The 20,769-nt window shown below is 46.7% G+C and overlaps 1 protein-coding gene across 1 annotated transcript in view; it reads right to left on the minus strand.

Annotated features, from left to right (window-relative positions):
- Positions 1 to 1,439: 1,439 nt before the first annotated feature.
- LOC134467636 (SH3 and multiple ankyrin repeat domains protein 1-like) overlaps positions 1,440 to 20,769 on the minus strand; it is a 93,524-nt gene continuing 74,194 nt past the window's right edge. Inside the window, exons 19-27 of the mRNA XM_063221474.1 lie at positions 17,924 to 18,059; positions 16,141 to 16,221; positions 14,388 to 14,444; positions 13,838 to 13,953; positions 12,095 to 12,221; positions 8,812 to 11,209; positions 7,732 to 8,670; positions 3,121 to 3,394; positions 1,440 to 2,986 (exon numbers count right to left, since the gene is read on the minus strand). Coding sequence (XP_063077544.1) covers positions 2,327 to 2,986; positions 3,121 to 3,394; positions 7,732 to 8,670; positions 8,812 to 11,209; positions 12,095 to 12,221; positions 13,838 to 13,953; positions 14,388 to 14,444; positions 16,141 to 16,221; positions 17,924 to 18,059 — 4,788 coding nt within the window. The 3' untranslated portion in view covers positions 1,440 to 2,326. The remainder of the gene's footprint in view (positions 2,987 to 3,120; positions 3,395 to 7,731; positions 8,671 to 8,811; positions 11,210 to 12,094; positions 12,222 to 13,837; positions 13,954 to 14,387; positions 14,445 to 16,140; positions 16,222 to 17,923; positions 18,060 to 20,769) is intronic.

The raw sequence follows: 20,769 nt of genomic DNA on the forward strand, positions 1-20,769 counted from the left end.
TCAAAATAGCGTGGCTCGTACATGCGAATGCGATAAACATGTAAACATCAGACCAATGATAGTTCACTATCATTTATTCAAATATCTTAATAATAACTATATAGCATTATTATCTTTCATTTAAAACAATAGAAATTCTGATATATTTCCTTACCTCTGCATACATACGATCATACTGTATATTGTCTTTATATGTCATTTAATTTATAGATTTGACTATTTTCTAAAATATTCTTTTTTTAAAATATATTTATATATATATACGCAGATGCTCTCTACAGAATCCATTTAATGGGAAACCTCCATTAAGACGGGACATGTAAACACCATAAGTCCACATATTATTTTCCTTTTATGTGTTTATATGTGTGTGTAAATTTGGATGTGTGTTTTTGAAGTGTTTGCAGGTACTGGTAATGCACGTCTCAATGTTCATGCAGAAAACAAGTGTGTGTGTGTGTGTGTGTGTGTGTGTGTGTGTGTGTGTGTGTGTGTGTGTGTGTGTGTGTGTGTGTGTGTGTGTGTGTGTGTGAGTGTGTGTGTTTACTACTACATGTCCAGTGTATTCACATCAAGCCGATTATGTAGAGAGCATCTCGAAGAGAAACTTAAAAGCCCAACAGAGCCCCGCAGGATTTTCAGACTATCTGGAAGACAAAGATCCCTTTTGAGCTTTGAGAAAAGTGTACAACATACTTAACCATTATTACTATGACTTTAAACTATAGTTATCATCACCATTATTATCATGATTGCAATTTATGTCTTATTCCTCCCTCAGCATAGTCGCCATCACCATTTACCACCAGCAACACTGTCCCAGTGTCATCATCCAGAGCATCAAAGATCATCACCACCAACCCAACCCTCCCAATCCTCAACATCACTGCTCCTGTCATGATTACTGTGCTGCCTGTCAGCGAGGAGCATCAACAATGATAATCATAAGGAGGTCAATTTAAGGGTACCAGTAACTCCCACAATATCCAAAACACTTTCATCACAAATAACAAATTCCACAAACTTAAAAAAGAAGTCGTCACCCAGACCATAAGGAGAAAGAAAGAAAAAAAAAAAGACAAAGCAGCGCCTAGGAAATTGAAAATGGCTTGAAGCTTGAAGCTCTCCCCACCCCAACGTGCATGGCTTGGTATCACCACCAATGGTCAAGAGTCTTTGTCTGTCAGATGGAATGATGTCCACTGATTGGATGGGTCGGATGAAACCCCGTCGATTGATTGGACGGCTGATTCTTGCACTAAATGCACTTAGAATGTCTCTCGTTGGCGAGGTGTTTGTGTGTGTGTGTGTGTGTGTGTGTGTGTGTGTGTGTGTGTGTGTGTGTGTGTGTGTGTGTGTGTGTGTGTGTGTGTGTGTGTGTGTGTGTGTGTGTGTGTGTGTGTGTGTGTGTGTGTGTGTGTGTGTGCGCATGTGTCACTGTTGGTCAGTGTGTCTGCTGATGCGTTGGTTAAGTTGCATGAAAAGAGAATGCATTCTCTTCTGTACATGATTGTATCGGTTTAGCCACAAGAGTGCAGCGAACCGCGCAAGGAATCACCTCCAAAAAAAAAGAGGAGGGAAGAAGGGAAAAAAACCAACAGCTCTTCTCTCTTGGTGGCATTTGTCTCCATGTCCATTCATTTTAAAAGTAATCCAGTCATCAGATCTCTCGCTTAAAGTGATTGATTACAAGGTTTCTCACTTTCCCCCATTCTAAGAGCTCAGAATCCCCTCATCTCTCATTCTTTCGCTCTGTCCTTCAGACGAGACAGTAGAGACAGAGAAAGGAGAGGAGAGCCTATAGGAGAAAAAAAGGGAGGGCAAATCAAGAGGTGAGAAAAAAAGAAGAAGGGGAAAAAAGGAAGATAAGAAACAGAGAATAAGTAAAGGTGGAAAGATAAAAGAGGTATCTTAACCATCTATAGGCAATCAACTCTATAGATATTTGGATAGATACTGAGAAGGGAAAAAAGTGTAGATACAATGGATCTATACCGACGATAGATCAACTACACAGATGGATATCAAAAACAGCCAAACAACGGGGAGGGAGCAAGACAAAGTGAGACGTGGATAAGAAGACGTATGTGTTCCCATGCTACATCAAAATAATTCTGGAGACAAAAAACAAAAGAGAAAGACATAAGACAGAAAAAAGAAAAGAAGAGTGACCACAAGACAAGAAAGAAAGAGAGAAAAGAGAGAGGAGGCAAAAAAAGGAAAAAAGGACTGCGCTTGCTTCCTTCGCCTAGAACTGACTGCTGATGCTGCCTGGTCCTTTCACACAACTCTTTTTTTTGCCCCAAACGCTTCAGCCGGTCCTGCCTCACCTGTGGGTGAGTTTGCGGAGCGCCCGCTCGATGTTCATGCGGTGTCCGACACGGCTCACGCCCAGGTCCAGGAAGTCCTCCTTGGTCAGCGACGGCAGGTGCGAGCCGTCGATCTCGTTGTCTAGGAAACGCTCCTGGTGCTCGGCCAGGTTCAAGTAGACCAGCCAATCGGCCACGTCGTACTTGCTCCAGTAGGGCAGAGGCTTGGTGGCGAAGGGCCGGGTGGGCGGCGGCAGAGTCAGGGGTGGATAGTTGCCGCAGGAAGGGGAGGAGCTGCCGGACAGGAAGTGGGTCGGAGAGAGAGAGCGGGAGACCAGGAGCGGGTTGGCGGAGGAGGAGGAGGAAGCCGCCACCGCGGGGGTCGGGGAGAAGAGCTGTGGCGGTGTGCTGGGGAAGAAGGGATCGGAGAGAGGGATGGAGTGAGCAGGCGGGGTGAGCGGAGGCTGGAGCTCGAAGGGGGCGTTGTACATGGAGCTTGGGAAGAGAGGCAGGGAGGAGGGCCGGGGCGGAGCGGCCTGGGGCCGGTCCGTGCAGGAGATGAGAGGGCTGGGGGCCCGGCGCCGCGGCGAGTGGGGGTGGTGCGACTCCGAGCGCCTGAGCTCCGCGGGCGAGTTGAACTGGAACTCTAACGCCTTGCCGCGGTACTTGGAGCGTTGCTTCGGGGAGGGTAAGGGTAGTAGGATGGAGACATGGGGGCGTGGGAGCGAGACACGGCGGAGGGGGAGAGGGGAGGAGAGGGGTGAGAGAGGGAGGAGGGGGAGAGGGGAGGGGGAGGAGGAGGAGGATGGGCGAGAGGGGAGGGCGGACACGTCCAGTCACTGTATGGCGCTGGCTGAGTGGGAGTAGTGGGTTGCAGGATATGCAGAGGACTGGGCGTGAGTGTAGGGGTCATGTTGGGGTTGAGGGAAGGAGACAGGATGGGTGGGAGGCTGGGGTGGTGTGTCGGGGAGAGAGGAAGGGTGGGGGACAGGGCCCTATGCAGGTTATGGGGGATAGACACGGGCAGAGGAGACGTGGAGCGAACCAAAGGGGGACTCATAATTGTACTGGCATCTTCCTGAAACCTGTCAGACAGAAAGATCAAGACACGCAAAACAAAGGATAAAAGCATCATCATTACAGGCTGAAGGAGGACACAGCAGAAGACCTGTACTGTCTGTCTATACTGCACCTATAAAACATGATTTCATTGACAGGAGCTGGAAACTAAGACTGGTATATTTTTATGTGTGTATAATGGGTATCTCATAGGTGGCGTTTTTTGTACCACAAGGTGGAGCTCCAGGTACTAGGGCCGGTTGCACAACAAAACATTTTTTAAACTTTACATTTTGCCCTAAAAGGCTTTCTTTCTTTCTTTTTTAAAGCCTTCAGTAAGCTATTATCCTTGGGTGCACAAATTGTTTTCGTGGGTAAGAAAAATGCTAACAAATTAACATCAATCAAAAAAATTCAAGAAGCAGTATTGCAGTTTCTAAGGAAACGTTGATTACAACTTGCACTTGTTCCACCTACTGGTGGGGGACTTAATTGATTGCCCAAATGGTACATTAGCAAATATGCCTTGTGTCCTGCACTCGCTATGTGAAACCTTTTTCACAATACCCGATGTTTGAAAAAGGTTTCAAAAGGCCCACTAAGCACAATGTTCCAAATTTGTCCAATATGGAGCTACTAACATGCTTCGAAAGATTTTCATACTCATCACTGACAGTCATACAGTAAAATGATTATGGTGATGAATGTGGGTGATACAGACCAGTCAATGAGCACATACAGCAAAGTGCTAAGTGCAGGGTGTCAGACACTGGACCCTACCCCCCGGAGCTCTCCCTTATGCAAATGATATCTTGTATGACATTTGTAGGGAGTGATAATCTTTATGGAGTGGGACGTACAAAAGCGTCTAGCCTAAATGGCATATAATAGCCTATAGCCGATATCCCATATGAAAAGTGAATAGAAAAATATTACTGAAAAACTAATGGCATTGCATGTGTATTTAATTTAAATTCAACCATATTGTTGGATGTATCCCTTCCTAGTCTCAACTAATACAATGTATAATGTAAATATATAATTTTGTATAAGTCATAGCAAATTTATCTGTGGTTAATATGAAGATGCATAATATACATGTTCATATTAAGCACAGCTAGATTTGCTATGACTTATTGCCTCATATAATGTGCAAATTTATAGAAAAGGCCTATCTACATAGTAATCTAGTTCTTCACATATGGGATAAGATGAAAACTTACATGATATGTATTATTTAAAGATCACTATGTCACATTTTATCAAGCATCATATCTTACATTCTATGTCCTATATTCAGTTGATCAAAAGGTCCTTCTAGATTTAAAGACATTACTGCAGTTTTTTTGTTTTACCTAGCTTAAAGGCTTACCAAAACTCAAAAAAATACAAAACAGACCACAATATAAACCCATATAGAGACATTTACAGCGTTAGTAGGTAACCATTGTCAGTGCTACACATCAACACAGCTTTCTGCTACTACAACTCCTGCAAATGAAATGGCCCAAAAGACACCTGGCACATGTTGGGACGGTGTTCTCATCAACTGTTTTAACAAAGGTCATGGCATCAGGCCAAGTTAAGAAAGTAAAAAGTCTTGCTGCATTATTTTCAAGCCATTCACTTAAACAGATTATCCTTCTTTGCACAAATATAAAGCCACCTAGATAGGCCAGTAAATGAAGTCACCTACACCAGCGTTTCCCAACCTTTTTTCTTCTGCGTACCCCCTAAGTTGTCATATGAAGAGTACCCCCTTACGCGTGCTCTATATCTATTCTGCTATCCCAAAGTGGCTACACTCCATGTGTATGTTATTATTACATTTCTCCACGTACCCCCTGAGGTGTGCTCGCGTACCCCTAGTGGTACACGTACCCCTGGTTGGGAAACACTGACCTACACGTATGTGCATTTTTGTCCCATTCACATACTGTCCTTTAACAAGTGGGTGTTTTCTGAGGCCATTTCACCTGTTTTCTGATCATGCAGAGTATTAGACCATAGATTTGACATATATTGCTGAGACCCAACATTTTTTCATCTTTTTTCTTTTCTTTTCAGAGTCCAGACTCCGACAGCTGAGAGTGCCTTTATGAACTGTGACATTCATACAGCATGAGATGGTAGGGCCATCGCATCACGTTAAGGCAACCTCGTTAGCTCCTCTAAAGGGACAAGTAGCACACGCGATGGACAATAACAGGAACTACTAACCTCCTAATGTCAAGTCGCATTTCATGCATGTGTAACTGGTGCTGTAAGGAGAACAGCCCCCGTAACTGTACTTACTACACCAGCTGCCTTGAGCATGGGACGCGGGAAAATGAGCAAAGGAGCTAAACATGGGTGCTAGTCAGAGTCAGTTTTTACACACGACACAACTATGCACTGGCTTGCCTCAATTGCATCTCCTCCTTCCAAGGAAGCGATTTTTGTAAGTCTGCAATTACAAATTATATTTTATGGATCACTACCTTCTTTATGTTCATCATCCTCCAAACATCCCTGTCACGGTGTGATGCAGGCCTACACCCACTGCTCTCCTATATACACTAATAAACATGTCATTACTAAACGATGGAATTGATACTATAATGATGAACAATGTTTTATGTTAAGTGCCTGGAAGGGAAAATCTAGTGTACAGTACAATGAGTGCCGGGCAAGATAAGAATTGATACGCTTGCTCTGGCGCAAACCTACGCTAGCATGTGGCACTCCAAACACAACTCTCACCATGTCAGTGACTCCAGAAGCGTATTAGCTATTATACTTATTGTTAAATAAGTAAAAGATCTAAAACAGTAGCTCTGCATGTCCTTGATAGTAAAACAAAAGGCCTGGCATCTGACAAAACGAGCCTTTGAGAACATAGCAAGTATACTGATCTAGTTTATTTGAAAAGACTGTTTACACAGCCTCTCATATTGAGGTAGCCTCGTTTCCTTATCGCCGAAGACAATGCTAATTTTCAACCATTATAAAGCTCACTTAGCTCCACTTTCTTTAGAAGTAAAACAAAGACCCTGACATTTCGAGCTTCCTAATAGCTTAAAACAACACTTATCTTCAAGCTAATGCCATAGTCTTCCCCACTTAGGCCTACTGTAATAGCAAGGTGAGCATTGCTCCCCAGCAAATGTATCAACTACTGATCATTCATTCATTTTGCACTGGACTTCTCCTTTCTCTGTAAGGGAATTTAGGTCATAAAGCAGCATCTATGCCGTGACTGTGACAGGAGTATGTCTTACTTCAAAGCTAAGCAGCTACATGCCCACTTTCTATTTCATTTTAAATTTCTTCTATAGTAAATGAGTCATCGTGGTTCCAGACTCAATACTTTTATACAGCAGGCTTGTATAAAAGCACATCAAAAACATTCATTCACAACTTACAGTGTACCAGTATCCCATGCTAGCTATTTTTGTTGAATCCTTAGCTAGCTAGAAAAAAAGACATGTGGCTACATTACAATTGCTTTCTTTATCAACTAAAAAACAGTAGTAGTAGTTATTAGCCAGTGGTCTTGCTATATCCAAGCACATTGTCCTCAAAATGGTCTGAAAATGATAATACACTGCCAACGTTTTCATATTCACAAACTAATTAGCATGGCTAATCCAGGCTGAAGTATTTAAAGGGGTATGCCACTATTTTGGGGCTTAATACAGTTGGGAAATCGTTGGCCAGGGTTTGTAAAGGTGGTAAAGTGTCTTATTTTTCATGTAAGCCGTTGTCTTGCTTTAAGACAAGTTAAAAGAGGGAGCATGTCGCTAAGCTAGTGAAAGTCAATGGATCCGTGTAGCTGCTACACGGAACCATTGATTTTCACTATCTTAGCGACATATTCCCTCTTTTAACTTGTCTTAAAGCAAGACAATGCTTAACATGAAAAATAAGACACTTAACCACCTTCATAAACCCCAGCCAACGATTTTTACTGTATTAAGCCCCAAAATAGTGGCATACTCCTTTAAGTATACGTACATGGAACGGTACAAACGAACTTAGCTATGGAACTGCTGCATATAGGCATCATATTATAATGCCTTGTCTTCACAATCACTGAAAATGGCACAAACATAGTAACTCGACTTTGCAGAGCAACTGAACACCCTACTCGAGTCTACTTTCTCAGCATTGTCACTCACACACACCAAAAGGCAACAGGCACGCTGCTGAGCTGAGCCAGCAGTACCAGTAAATGCAGTGCAGCAAGGTGTGCTTTCTGGGCATGACCTGCATTAGCCTGAGGTGTTTCTGAGGGTGTTTGTGTGAGGGGGTCGGGGGGAGGTTACGGTCTGGCTGTGATCGAATTGTGGGGGGGAAGGGGGGGTGGGGGTCGCACTCTCACCTGCCTGAGGGAGGCTTTTCCTGGCCCTGCCAGCCCCCCATCTGCTGCAGCTTGCTGCTGAGCTCGTTGATGATGCTGGCCTTCACGCTGGCCATAGGAGAGTTTAGTCGACGGTCCATAAAAACGGGGCCCCGCAGCAGCCCCTCGCCCTCTTCTGTGCCCCCACCGCCGCCACCCTGGCCTACAGCCAGAGCGTGGGCCCTGTCCTCCTCCTCAAGCATCCTCTGCCTGTGGGGGTGCGGCGGGTGCTGCTGCATGATGGGCGCGGCGCTGGGCTGCCGCCGCAGAGGGGGCACTGGCCTGCCACCGTGGTGGGTCCGTGGGACGTGCCCGGTGGCGGTGGCGGCGATGGCAATGGCGTCATTGTGCATTTTGTAAGCTGCCGAGGAGTCGAGCGACTCCCTCCGCTCCATGTGAGCCCGGTCTCTGCCAGCCACTCTACCTCCACTCAGCTCCATGATCTCCCTTCTCCTGTCGATCCCCCCTCCTCCTCCTGCTCCTCCTCTCTCCGCGTCCCGCATGCCCAGCTTGTCCAGGTGGTGGTCGCTGTGGCTGTCCAGCTCCTCGATCCCGGAGTCCACCACCGCGTCCTGCCACTCCCCGCGGCTCTCGCCCGTTTTCAGAGGCAGCTGATTAGCCACGGAGACGGCCGTGGTGGCGGTCATTGCATAAGAGGCCTGGCTGGTGGTCATGGTGGCGTAGGTGACGGTGGTGGCGTTGGCACGATCCTGGCCGTGTGCCGGGGCGAAGAAGAGAGGCTGCGGCCGGTGGACGGACTGGGACGACGTCCCAGTGGCGGTCGAGGTGGCGGCGGCGGCCGAGGCAGACGCAGGTGGAGGGTTGGAAGGGTGAAGAGAAGACGGAGGGGTGGATGGAGGGAAGGCCTGCGGCGAAGGAAGGGAAGGGGACAGAACCGATTGCGTCAGGTTGGCTACTTCGCTGTCGTAAGATGTTAGACTGGACGTCGCAGAGTCTGCCTGCGCTGCCTGAGGGGAAGGTAAGGGGGGTTGGGGATGGTGGGGATGGTGGGAATGGTGGGGATGGTGGGGATGGTGAGTAGGAGGAGGAGGAGGAGGAGGCTGTGGTAGCGTGGGTGGGGGCGGGGGCGGGGGCTGGGGTGGCGGTGGCTGTGGGGGTAGCGACTGGCTGGGGATGTCCGTTGGGATTTGGGACGCCGCCGCCTGGTGGCTGATCTGGGCGGGCAGGGATTGGCTAGAAGTGTTTGTCGATGAGGAGATGGTCATGGTGGAGGGCGGTATTTTTGGGCAAAGCTGGGGGGGAGGGATTAGTGGATTGGGAGGGAATAGGTAGGGGTGCACCAGTGGAGGTTGCTGCTGCTGCAAGTCCTCCTGAGAAAGATCTGGTGGGGGCTGAGGTTGCTGCTGAAGGTGCTGAAGCTGCTGCTGTGACTGTGCAGACTGCTGCGGACGGACATCAGTCTGCCGCTCTGATAGCTTATGATGCTGCTGCTGCTGCTGCAGGGACTGGGACTGCTGATAATGGTGCTGCATCTGAGGTGGCGGTTGCGGTTGTGTGGATATGGGCGACCCTCTCGAGCCTCTGCGGTCGTTGCCGTTTGCAAACTGCAGGGGAGGCGGCAACGGGTCCACGAACACAAACTCGTCGTCAATGTCGACGGACGGAGCAGGAGGGGGGAGCACCATGAGCCCGACCCCTGTCTCGGGCACCTCCTCCGCACCGGTGATTGTTACTGTGGTCTGGGTGGGACCAGCCGAGAGCGGTAGAGGCGCGCCGTGGGAGCCGGCGTATCCTACGGCGTTCACGTTGGCGTCGCTGTCCATCTGCAGGAAAGACGGCCTGCGAGGCTGAGGCTGCTGATTGGGAACCTGTTGTGGCGCGGGAGGAGCTTGTTGCATGCCACCCCTCCCGTACATCTCCCCCTTGTCAGGCTCTCGCTCCCACTCCCTCTGGTACTGGCTCTGGTTCTGGTTCTGATACTGATTCTGGTACTGTTGTTGTTGGTACTGGTTGTGGTACTGATACTGGTTTTGAAGCGCTGACTGCCTTTCCTCTGAGAACCTGACCTTCATGCCTCCTACCCTGGCCAAGCTCTCCTTGTCGTGTTCGCCTCCCTCCCCTGACCAGGGCCCTGCTCCGGCCAGACGCATCATCCTGGGAGACTGGGGGCGGCTGAGGGGGGACGGGGCAGCGGAGGAAGGGGAGGATCCTGCCAGGTATATGGCAGGAGGGTGTTGGTTTTGTGGGTACATGTAAGAGGCCTGCTGTGGGTTGTGTTGCTGCGGGTTGGACGACGGCACGGTCGAAGGGAACGCCCCCACGCTCGACAGCTGCCGGCCAAAGTGCCGCTCCTCGCGCCGGGTGCGTCGGTCGTCTTTCAGCGCTCTTTCGCGCGCGGCCAGCGCTAACCCCAAAGGCGAGGAGGGATCTAGAACCTTCCCCGTGAGAGGATGGATGAAGGTGGTGGCGTGCGTGTGAGTCTGCGGTGAGGCATACTGAGGAAGGCCAAAAGCGGGCGGCATGCTGCGCCCCTGTGTCGTCAAGTTGTCCCCAGAGAACAAGCCCTCGTCGATGGATTTGGAAGGACGCAGGCGCGGGGACACGTTCTCCACCTGCGCGGCCGCCATGTCGTCCAGCATGTCCTCCTCCGAAGAATAGAAGAACGAGGCACTCTTCCGCCGCGAGTCCCGGTAGCGCTCGCGGTCCCGCTTGACTTTGCCCATGGTGCCACCACCTCCTCCTGGAGGTCCAGATACTACCACCATGTCAGTCCTGTCTTGGTTGAGGGACGAGGGTAAGGAGGGAGGTAAGGGTGGAGAGGCGGGCGGGCTGGGGGCCTCAGGAGCCTCCTGCTGCTGCTCCATGTCTGGAGGTTGCTCTGCTTCCATGCTGCTTCCCTGGCTGGAGCGGCCACTGCTGCTGGTGGAGGGGGCCTTGACGATGATGGTGGGGATGGGGATGGAGCTCTTGTCTACGAAATCCTGTGCCTGTGCCTGTGCATGTGCCTGGGCCCCTCGTGGTGCTCGTCCCGCCCCCTCCTCCACTTTTGGCTGCTTGAGCAGCGGACCCCTCCCGCCGGCTCGCCGACCTCCTGTCGTCTTGGCGACCGCCTGCTGCGGAGGGGGCACTGCGGTGGCCTTGGCCGTGGGCATGCTCGGTCCGGGGGGCGTGGCACTGCTGTAGCCCCGTCTCAGCTGCGCCATCTTGCCTCCGCCTCCCCCCCTCCACCCGGAGGAGTCGGCCGACTCCCGGCGTGAGGTGGCGCGGCTGTGTGGCTGCTGCTGCTGGGGGGGCGCCGCCACCGGCGGCTGTGCGTGGGGGGGCATGTAGTGTGCGGACGGGTGGCTGGGCTCGGACCTGCGGCCACCCGCAGACAGCGGGGGCTCGGGGGGCGAGGTTTCCGGCGGCGGGGGAATATCCTCGGGTCCAGGCACGGACAGACTGCGGGATAGCTTCATGGTGGGTGGATGCAGGAAGCCCTTCTCGTCATCAGCCAACCCTGAAAAGGACATAGAAAGAGAAAGGGAGAGGGAGAGGGAGAGAGAGAGAGACAGAGAAAGAGGTGGAGCAAGCGGAAAGAGCCTTAGGGAGGAGAGAAGAGAACTGCGACAGAACAGAAGCACTGCAGAGAAAGGGGTTTAATCAATCAGCACCACACAAATGAGCTAGCCCTCTGCTCTGCTCACAACCTGGCTTCATTATTTGACTATCTGCTCAGGCTAAAATTAGGCACAAGCCAGTATTTATAAGTAGATCATTACTACTAATCATGCACAAAATGTTGCTTTTTTGGCTGAAATATGAACACATTTTCCCCTTGGGTTAGCTTTTATAGTGCAATTGAGCACAACTGTCTCAGGAGGCTGATTCAGCCATTACCTTTTCATGTGGAAAATGTGTTTTGTGTTTCACAACATGGACTGTATTTTCCTCCTCTTCATGCTATTTGGTTAAGTAAAAAAAGTCATTGTTCAGTGATTGCAACATATTGTACTAAATATGGAGTGCAGTCACCCAGATCAGCCACCCACATAGCCAGTGAGGTAAAGCCAGCTCAGATCTTTTGGGTAGCTGGATAGGCAGCCTTAAATCTTGAAAATGCTTTTAATACATAGCACAAAAGAGGACTGAGATTAGATAGATAGATAGATAGATAGATAGATAGATAGATAGATAGATAGATAGATAGATAGATAGATAGATAGATAGATAGATAGATAGATAGATAGATAGATAGATAGATAGATAGATGCTCACGTAACCCTAGTGGTACACGTACCCCTGGTTGGGAATCATTGCTCTGAACTCCAACCACAGGCTGAACATATGAATTATAGCTCTGGAGATAGTATTGTGAGGGTGTGAGTGCATAGGTTGGACTCACCAATGGACTTCTGGCGAAGCATCAGACCATGTGGGGTGGCGTGGCTTGATGAAAACTGGGCGTGGTTATAACCAAACCCAGACCCTGATGACATCATGCCAACACCTGATTGTTCAAAACTTGGTTGCTGATGGGCAGAGAAACAAAACAGAGAAAGAATACATAGAGAGAAGATGACAAAGAAGGGGGCATGAGAAACACTATGCTTAATTATCTTCTTAATTAATCTACAGAAATAAAACACAAGCCAATACCTAGCCTGGTTTTACCTTGTCTGGTTAACACAAGTGAGATAGTCTGGAGGCTACCTATGCAATTTTCTGTAGGTAAGGTGTGGTTTACGATTGCAAATGGCCGTTTACTGGGCGTTACGAATGTGTCATTTGGCATATACGTAGCTCATTGCCAATTGTGTCAGTTGTATCTATTTAAACAAATTGCAGTTATCGCCTTTCCACCCCTCCTCTCTCTCTGATTGGAGCCCAAGATCTAGAACCCCTGCTGTCTTTCAGATCGGAATAATTGTGCAAAGCAGCATGGGATTTCCCAGGCAAAGTTTTACCCTCCCCTTGTACTGCATTCGAAATGTAGCATGATGTAAAACCAGGCTAGCCAAAAACGGGAATTACAGTCAAAAATGTACCAATTTAAACGAACAAACAAACATAAAATTAAAGCCCGTCAGTGTGCATCCGTTTGACTCTGATAATCAATCAATCAATCAAAAATGTATTATACAGTATATCACAATATCACAACTATACAATTGTCTCAAAGTGCTTTCAAGTACACAAACACACGCTCGCACGCCATGGACCGCGGAAACAGGTAACTTTTTGAAAAATAAATGAATGAAGGCCTTCAAAAAAAATGTCCAAGTCAAAACCTGTGGACAGTATCAAACTTAAACACAACCCATGTTGTAATAATGTAATGAAGCGTTTTCCTAAACCTAAACGGACCATCCGTCTTTTCAGTGCCTTGTCCGGTGTAAGATACAGCATGAAGGTGGACAAAAATGCATTAAAATGCATGAAATTGCATCGAGGAAACGCAAATTTTCTTGGGAGAGGACCCCCAAACCCCCCATCCTAAAATGTGTCCCCCCGCCACCTTGCGGCCCCCCCTTGTTCAAATACGTTCCGTGGTCTATGTCGCACACACGCACGCACGCACGCACGCACGCACGCACGCACGCACGCACGCACGCACACACACACACACACACACACAAACACACACACACACACACACACACAGGGCAACAAGTGTATCTATCCACCACACCACCAGTGTATCCATATTTTCTGCTTCTCGAATGCTCGGGCCATAACAAATAGGCCTTGGCCAGGTTTAACAAAGCCCGTCTTCCCAGGTTTCTCCATACAGTAAAAAATGACAGCAAATGCTTCAACTCATCATCATAATCATCATCATCAGTTGTCATCATCTTCACAACAACAACAACAACAATCAGGCATACCATCATCATAAATGACATTCATCAGTCACCAGTATGCATGCCTTCTGCAGACCACCATCTTAACCCAGCCCGCACCACACGGGTGCCACAGAGTCCGTCTTATCTCTTAGACATGTGCCCACGGATGTTAGTCCTATCAGATCGCGTGCCCATGATTGTTTGAGGAGTTCAGCTGATATCAGAACCCTCGAACGAGCGCTCACTGTGCTGGCCCACCCTCGGAGTTACATGATGGGGTAGTATTGCCATGGTAACGCTACCTTGTTAGTGTAATAGCCCTTATTGCGCTCTCTCCTCCCTGCGTGACCCCGCTGGGCGCCCCCCTCAGATGGACTAATGGTCTGCTGGGCGGCCGCCAGGATCTCATCCAGCTTATCTACAGAGGAGAGAGAAGGAGAGAGAGAGAGAGAGAGAGAGAGAGAGAGAGAGAGAGAGAGAGAGAGAGAGAGAGAGAGAGAGAGAGAGAGAGAGAGAGAAATACGGAGAGAGGGAGTAGAGAGAAAGAGAGAGAGAGGGGGAGTGAGATTGTGATAGAAAATTATATGGAGAGAGAAAGTGTGTGTGTGTGTATGTGAGAGAGCAAAGGGGAGAGAGAGAGAGCAAAGGGGAGAGAGAGAGAGAGAGAGAGAGAGAGAGAGAGAGAGAGAGAGAGAGAGAGAGATATGAGGGACTGGCATATGGCTACAGTACATCCACCTGCCAGCCCACATGCTGTGCATTATGCTCCATGTACTGTAAGTTGAAGTGAGTGTGGTGGTGCGGTGCGGTGCGGTGTGTGAGTGCGGTGCATTGCATCTCGGGGGCTCTCACTCAGTGCCATTTGATAGACGCTTCTCTTCTTGTCCGTGGCCTGGACTGATTCGTATTCTAAAAAACACACAAGACATTTGTCGGTGACCCTCCACGACATTCCACGGCAAGCGATTCAGTCAGCAGCAGGCAAGCAGAAAAAAAACCCCACACACATCTCTCCAGTGGGAGAGATGTGTGTATGGACGCACGCAGCATTCTAACAGCATATAATCATCAAAGTTTCTTGCGGAGAGGTCGAGATAAAGGTTGCACTAAATTGAATTTCATCTTTTTTTCCAACCTCAGACAGAAACGTTTTTTTTTTTTTAAAGGGAACAAGTAATTACCCGCTTTCTTCTTCCAGGGCGATGCTGCCATTTGCAGGAGGAGAGAAAATGTGTTAAAAACTAGCTGTGCCAGCCAGGCGTTTGAAATGATCCAACGTATGATTTCAATTTGAATGTCTGAGCATGCTGCACGATTTTTTACTGTACATGATGGTAGGTCAAGTGACAAGGACAATCATGCCAATGACAATGTGACATGGATCACACAGTTGGAGGATCACACAGTTGGAGGAGTGAAGTGATGATGCCAACGATGTTGATGATGACGGTGAGGAGGAAGAGGAGGAGGAGGGTGAGGAGGAGGAAGAGGTCTTCATGGTCAGACAGTATATACAGTGTATTAGTGCGCGTGTGAGCAGGAGTGAGATGAAGGTGAAAATGGAAAGATTCACACCTTTTTCCACTGAAGATAGAGGACGCCGAAGCCAGAGCAGAGCACAGGGAGTAGAGGGTTAGAGGGTTAGAATGAGAAGAAAAGCAAGCTGCCGCAGATACTCTAACCAAAGAGTCGTCTAGTGGAGTAAGATAATCCAAACCCCGACTACCCGCTGCAAAGGAGTGGGCTCAAGTTCGGTGTCCTAAAAGGGCGTTGTCCCCTCCTTCTTCTTCCCTTTCTCTGGTGGTTGATGTGCAGCTTGCACAAGATGTGCGCTACCGCCATCTACAGTGCTAAGGGAACTCCATTTATTCTACACCTTAAGTCTCCAAAGGTCTCCTAACCACAGGTCTCCTAAAGGAGCCGTTCACCTGACAGGATGCATCATACTCTACTAGACGATTCTTTGCTTTAACTATCTAACAAGCTTCTACACTCACTTCAAAACAACAAACAATACCACAATGACCTAACCATTTGACCAAGAGACTTACTGTATATTTAAACAGGAAGATGCTTATTATTATATTATTATCCCCTCAGTGCACAACACATTTACAGTGTTAATTAAACACTTAGTCAAATTTACCACTCCTCAAGCTGGTTCTACTCTGTAAGTGCTCAGCTAACACGGCTCAACTTACAGTCCATTGAGAGATACTGTACAGTCATACTTACACTATTGCGTCAATTGGTAGAAACTGTTGGTAATACACTGCTTTTAAAAAAAACACCTAAGCATGAACGAACAACTTCAGGGGTTCTCTCTAATATCCACCCCGTCATCCCTTGTGCTTGTGGCCTTGTGATGACGTCGCAAGACATCATTTAACGCAGAAGTTTATTTCAATATCTCGCTAAAGCGCAATCATTTTCTCATTTGCAATCGGGATGTTGAATGGGGAATTGTCCACCAAAAGTTGTTGTGGCTAGTCTGACAGCAGGGAAACTTTATTGATTTTATCCACACAGGAAGTAAGAGGCCACAAGCACCGGTCGAGGATAAGAGTTAGGATATTGAAAAGAACCCAAATCTGAATCAACGTACCCATTTCCTCCAGTTCAGAGGTCATGGACTTGGAGCGCATGGCGATGGCTGGTGGGGTCAGCCGCTTGGCCTGAGGCGGAGCTAAGAAAAGAAAAGAGGAGAGTGGTGCTCATTTATATCTGCACTCATATCACAATTTACATTTCAATGACTTCTCAAGGAACAATTATTGGGAATGGGGAACAAAACAATAATCCAGGAAAGCGTGATGAACAGAAAAATAAAACTCAGAACGATGAGATCTCAGTGTACGTTAATAGGCCTCTATTTTGTTGTTCTGATAGAAATCACAGCTGTTTGTTCTCTGTTGTTGCATTTCCTTCCCCATGATGCTATGGGACACAGCAGGCAAAACGAGCGAGGCGAAGAGAGGCATAATTCAGTGTTCCATTCTGACAGCTCAACCGTCATCAGGTCATCACGGCGAATCAAATGGAATGGAACAGTTATTTTGTTGATTTGATTGGCCTCCACAGGCGAATTCGCTCCTCAACTTGGTTTAATAATTTAGCTTTGCTTCGGTTTGCTTGCGTTCGCCTCCCTCGTAGGAATGAATGGCGAAGTTCACTTCGCTTGGCCAAATTCGCACCTCTGTGTCCCTACAGTGAGAGTATGCTGTGTCCAAAAATGCATAGGAAAATTCCCAAAGCCTCAGAAGCCTCTAAAAATGTAAAAATGAAGATGTCGGACTGGATGAGAGACCTACTACAATATGGACATTAATATTTTTTGAGAAAGGATTTTGATTATACTGTGATTTTTTTGCACATTGGGATTAGCACTTTTGCACTTTGATATCATGTGTTTTTATTTACTAATGGCCTGAACCTGCATCTGAGGAGTGATATGCATTGTATGAACTCTATGTGGATATGAATATAGATACAGGGATGTGAGCATATTTATCTGGTAAAACGCATGAGAATTGTATAGTAATTTAAATGGTAGGATGTGATAATATACATACCTAAACCAGGATTGGGTGTTGTCTAGCACTTAAATGGGTGGAGTGGTTGAATGTGGGTGAGGTCATGTGACCAGGTAATCACCCTTGTCACCTTTGGGTGACATGCGTTATGTCAGAGTGAACCTGATGAAGCAATAGCGAAACGCATTGTTCACGAAATAAATTACCAGCAAAGATACCAGTGTGCTGTGATTCATCCTTCATTTCCTCAGAAGCCTCTCTCAGAATTATGGAGTAAAGAGTCCATTCATAACAGAAATTGTGAGGGGAAAACTGACTTGCTAAAAAAAGAATGAGGATGGCTGATATTGTTCATTTCGGTGAACTTTTCAGCTACTTTCTTCCATGCCTTGTAATCAAAGCTAAAGGAAATCACAGAGATGTAATACTGATATTTCCTAACGTATACAGAACACAGTTCACCAATTGTGTGGCCACCATAAGAATTTGGGTGAACACCTGCCCACGCTTGGGTGAGCACCGACCTCGCTAATGTCCCTCTCGAGGAACAAAATCAAAACATTCATTTTTTAAATTCAATTTCAATCATTAAGCGTGAATTCCAGGTCCTACAGATACACCCCACTGTTTATTCAGCCCAGAGGAACAGCTGATCGCAAAACACAAAAAGAGCCACCAAAGGCTCTCCAGAGACCTCTGTATTTTCTGCCTCCGGGTGCTCTCCTGAGTGTGATAATTCCATGTCTAATGTGGAGCTGAAAATAAACATGGCAGGCTGTAACAACAACAATGAGTGGCATACGATTGAGCCCCCTGAGGGAGCTTGGTTGGGGTGACCCCTGTTTGAACTCTGACCTTTCTTCTTAGGCACCTCCTCCATCTCGGGGTTCCGCGCCACCATGACGACCTTCACCATCAGGCTGTTGCCGCCCTGACGGATCATGTTGACCACCTGCCTGTGGCCCACCTTCACCACGTTCACCCCATTCACCTGGGAGAAGGGGAGAGAGAGAGAGAGAGAGAGAGAGAGAGAGAGAGAGAGAGAGAGAGAGAGAGAGAGAGAGAGCATCAGTGATCAATTGTCATATGATTGTGAACAAAATACTGCCGTAGCAATACCACATATCAGCAACCACCACAACAATACCAACAAATCAATTTGAAAACTGGCCCTTATCTTCAAACTGTTATGACACACCACAGAGCCAGCATGAATATTGTTACATAGCTCTGGAGAGAAAAAACTGTTCAAAGTATGAAAAAGATATCAGTATTTTGTGGGGAACTGTAACGGTCGATCGTTTGATGAGGCTCAATGCATTGCACTTCATTTGTAAATGCTGTCGAAAGTGGACAAACTTTTGAGTCCCACCAAGTCCAATAAGGCACATACTGCACCACTAAATTACAGCAGTAACAACAGAAAGTTGGTTTACCAGAATCAGTAAGGAAGGAGAGCCAACAGAAATTAAATCAGTGAGACAATGAAATCAGTGTGAGAAATCTCAAGAGCACGTCTCCCTTCTTTCACACTCACTACGTTTACATGATGTTTTTAATTCCAAATTAATAATTCAGAATGAAATAGTTCAGTGAAGTTTACTTTGATCTTTCCTTAAATTCCGAATTAAGAGGTGTTTAGTTGACGTGTTCAAAACGGAATTAAGCTTTATTCAGAATTTAAGTCTGTTAATTCTGAATTGAATGTCTCATGTAAACGTAAATGTTGCTTCTCTGAACCCCACATTAGAATGCAAATAATTCTGGATGACAGCTATTCTAGACCATCTTCCGTAATCAGGCAGAAGTGTCTCTTGCCATGACGGTAAATTACCACCAATCCAAACCGTTGAGTGAGCGGCAAACCATACAGTCCTCTTTGCATACATCCTGTATTGTCACCTCCTCTGTTTTTGGGGAATTGGGAAACTGATTGTTCATTTAAAAGGCAAATTAACTGGCGTACCCAGAACTCACCCATCTACTGAACTGAAATGAAACATGTGTTAGGTCCATGTAAGGATCCCTTGAGCAATAAGCACATGTAGGAGGGAAGTGTGTGAATGCGTGCAAATGAACAGTATTCACACTATTCAAATACGCTAGTTTAATAGGTGATACTTCTGGTGATCGCTTTGTGCAAAACAACATGGCACTCATGCCCATGCATCTCAGATGATGCTATTAAAAGCTCTCCTGTTATCACAAGTCGAGGATTCAAATCAGATATCGTCGCCTTTGATGTATACGAATACCGACACAGAATGACAGAAACCAGAGTCCTTCAACCAAATCGCTCGCAGCACACAGTATCAGGTGAAGCTTAAAATAGCTTCACTATGGAAACAAGCATTGTGCAAGGTCCGTTTCACATGAAATACAGTTGATCAAAACCCTTTTTTTGGTGTGGAGAAGCTCCGGGTGCTACAGTTATGTCCTCAAATCCCATTTGCAATCTACATGAGTAACATTTAATTTTCACACCATTTCAAACCCCTGAGGAAATCAAAGAAACCTAGGAGGATGTCCAACCATTAGGCTAGAAGGATGCATTCTTTGATTGAGTAAGATTGAGAACAGCCACTGTGCAGTAACTACTCAGAATGGACTATAAACTGAGGACCTATAAAAATGCATGTCAAGACTCATACAGTATATCACGAAAGTGAATACACCCCTCACAGTTTTGCAGATGTTTGAGTATATCTTTTCATAGGAAAGCATTACAGAAATGTAACTTTGACACAATGAATAGTGACCTTTTAACAACATATTTAACCGCTTAAATTTCTTGTTCACTCAGAAAAAAACAAAATACAGCCATTAATGTTTGAACATGTACTCACAAAAGTGAGTACACCCCAGATTAAAATCCGGTAGAGAAGGGGCTATGTTGGCTTGAATCGTCTCGAAATGAAACGAAATGAAAAGGGATGACAAGGGAGGTCATCAGTGTGCGTTTCAACCTTTCTTTGCATTGAACTTTTACATTTTGAGTCTGCATCTGGCTTAAATGGATTGGTGTGAGATTTGAATGCAATCCTATGGAGAATATCATGATCTGCTTCAGTAGTCACAGTGCATGTTGAAATGTATGTTTCTTTTAGGTGTATTTCAGATTGCCAATGTTGACAGCATTCATGCATCCCCAAACCATGTCAGTCCCACTGCCATGCTTGGCTTATGAGAGGATACACCTTTTTTGTACAACTCACTTGTTTACCACCACACATGCTTGACACCATCTAAAGCAAATTTGTTTATCTTGGTCTCAAGAGAGATGAACAGACCAAGGATATGGATCACTGGAACCATGTTGTGTGATCTGAAGAGACCAAGATAAACAAATTTGCTTTAGATGGTGTCAAGCATGTGTGGTGGTAAACAAGTGAGTTGTACAAAAAAGGTTTAGACTCTCATAAGCCAAGCATGGTAGTGGGACTGACATGGTTTGGGGATGCATGAATGCTGTCAACATTGGCAATCTGAAATACACCTAAAAGAAACATGCATGTCAACATGCACTGTGACTACTGAAGCAGATCATGATATTCTCCATAGGATTGCATTCAAATCTCACACCAATCTATTTAAGCCAGATGCAGACTCAAAATGTAAAAGTTCAATGCAAAGAAAGGTTGAAACGCACACTGATGACCTCCCTTGTCATCCCTTTTCATTTCGTTTCATTTCGAGACAAT

The sequence above is a fragment of the Engraulis encrasicolus genome, chromosome 17 (assembly GCF_034702125.1).
Source record: "Engraulis encrasicolus isolate BLACKSEA-1 chromosome 17, IST_EnEncr_1.0, whole genome shotgun sequence".
Classification (NCBI taxonomy): domain Eukaryota; kingdom Metazoa; phylum Chordata; class Actinopteri; order Clupeiformes; family Engraulidae; genus Engraulis; species Engraulis encrasicolus.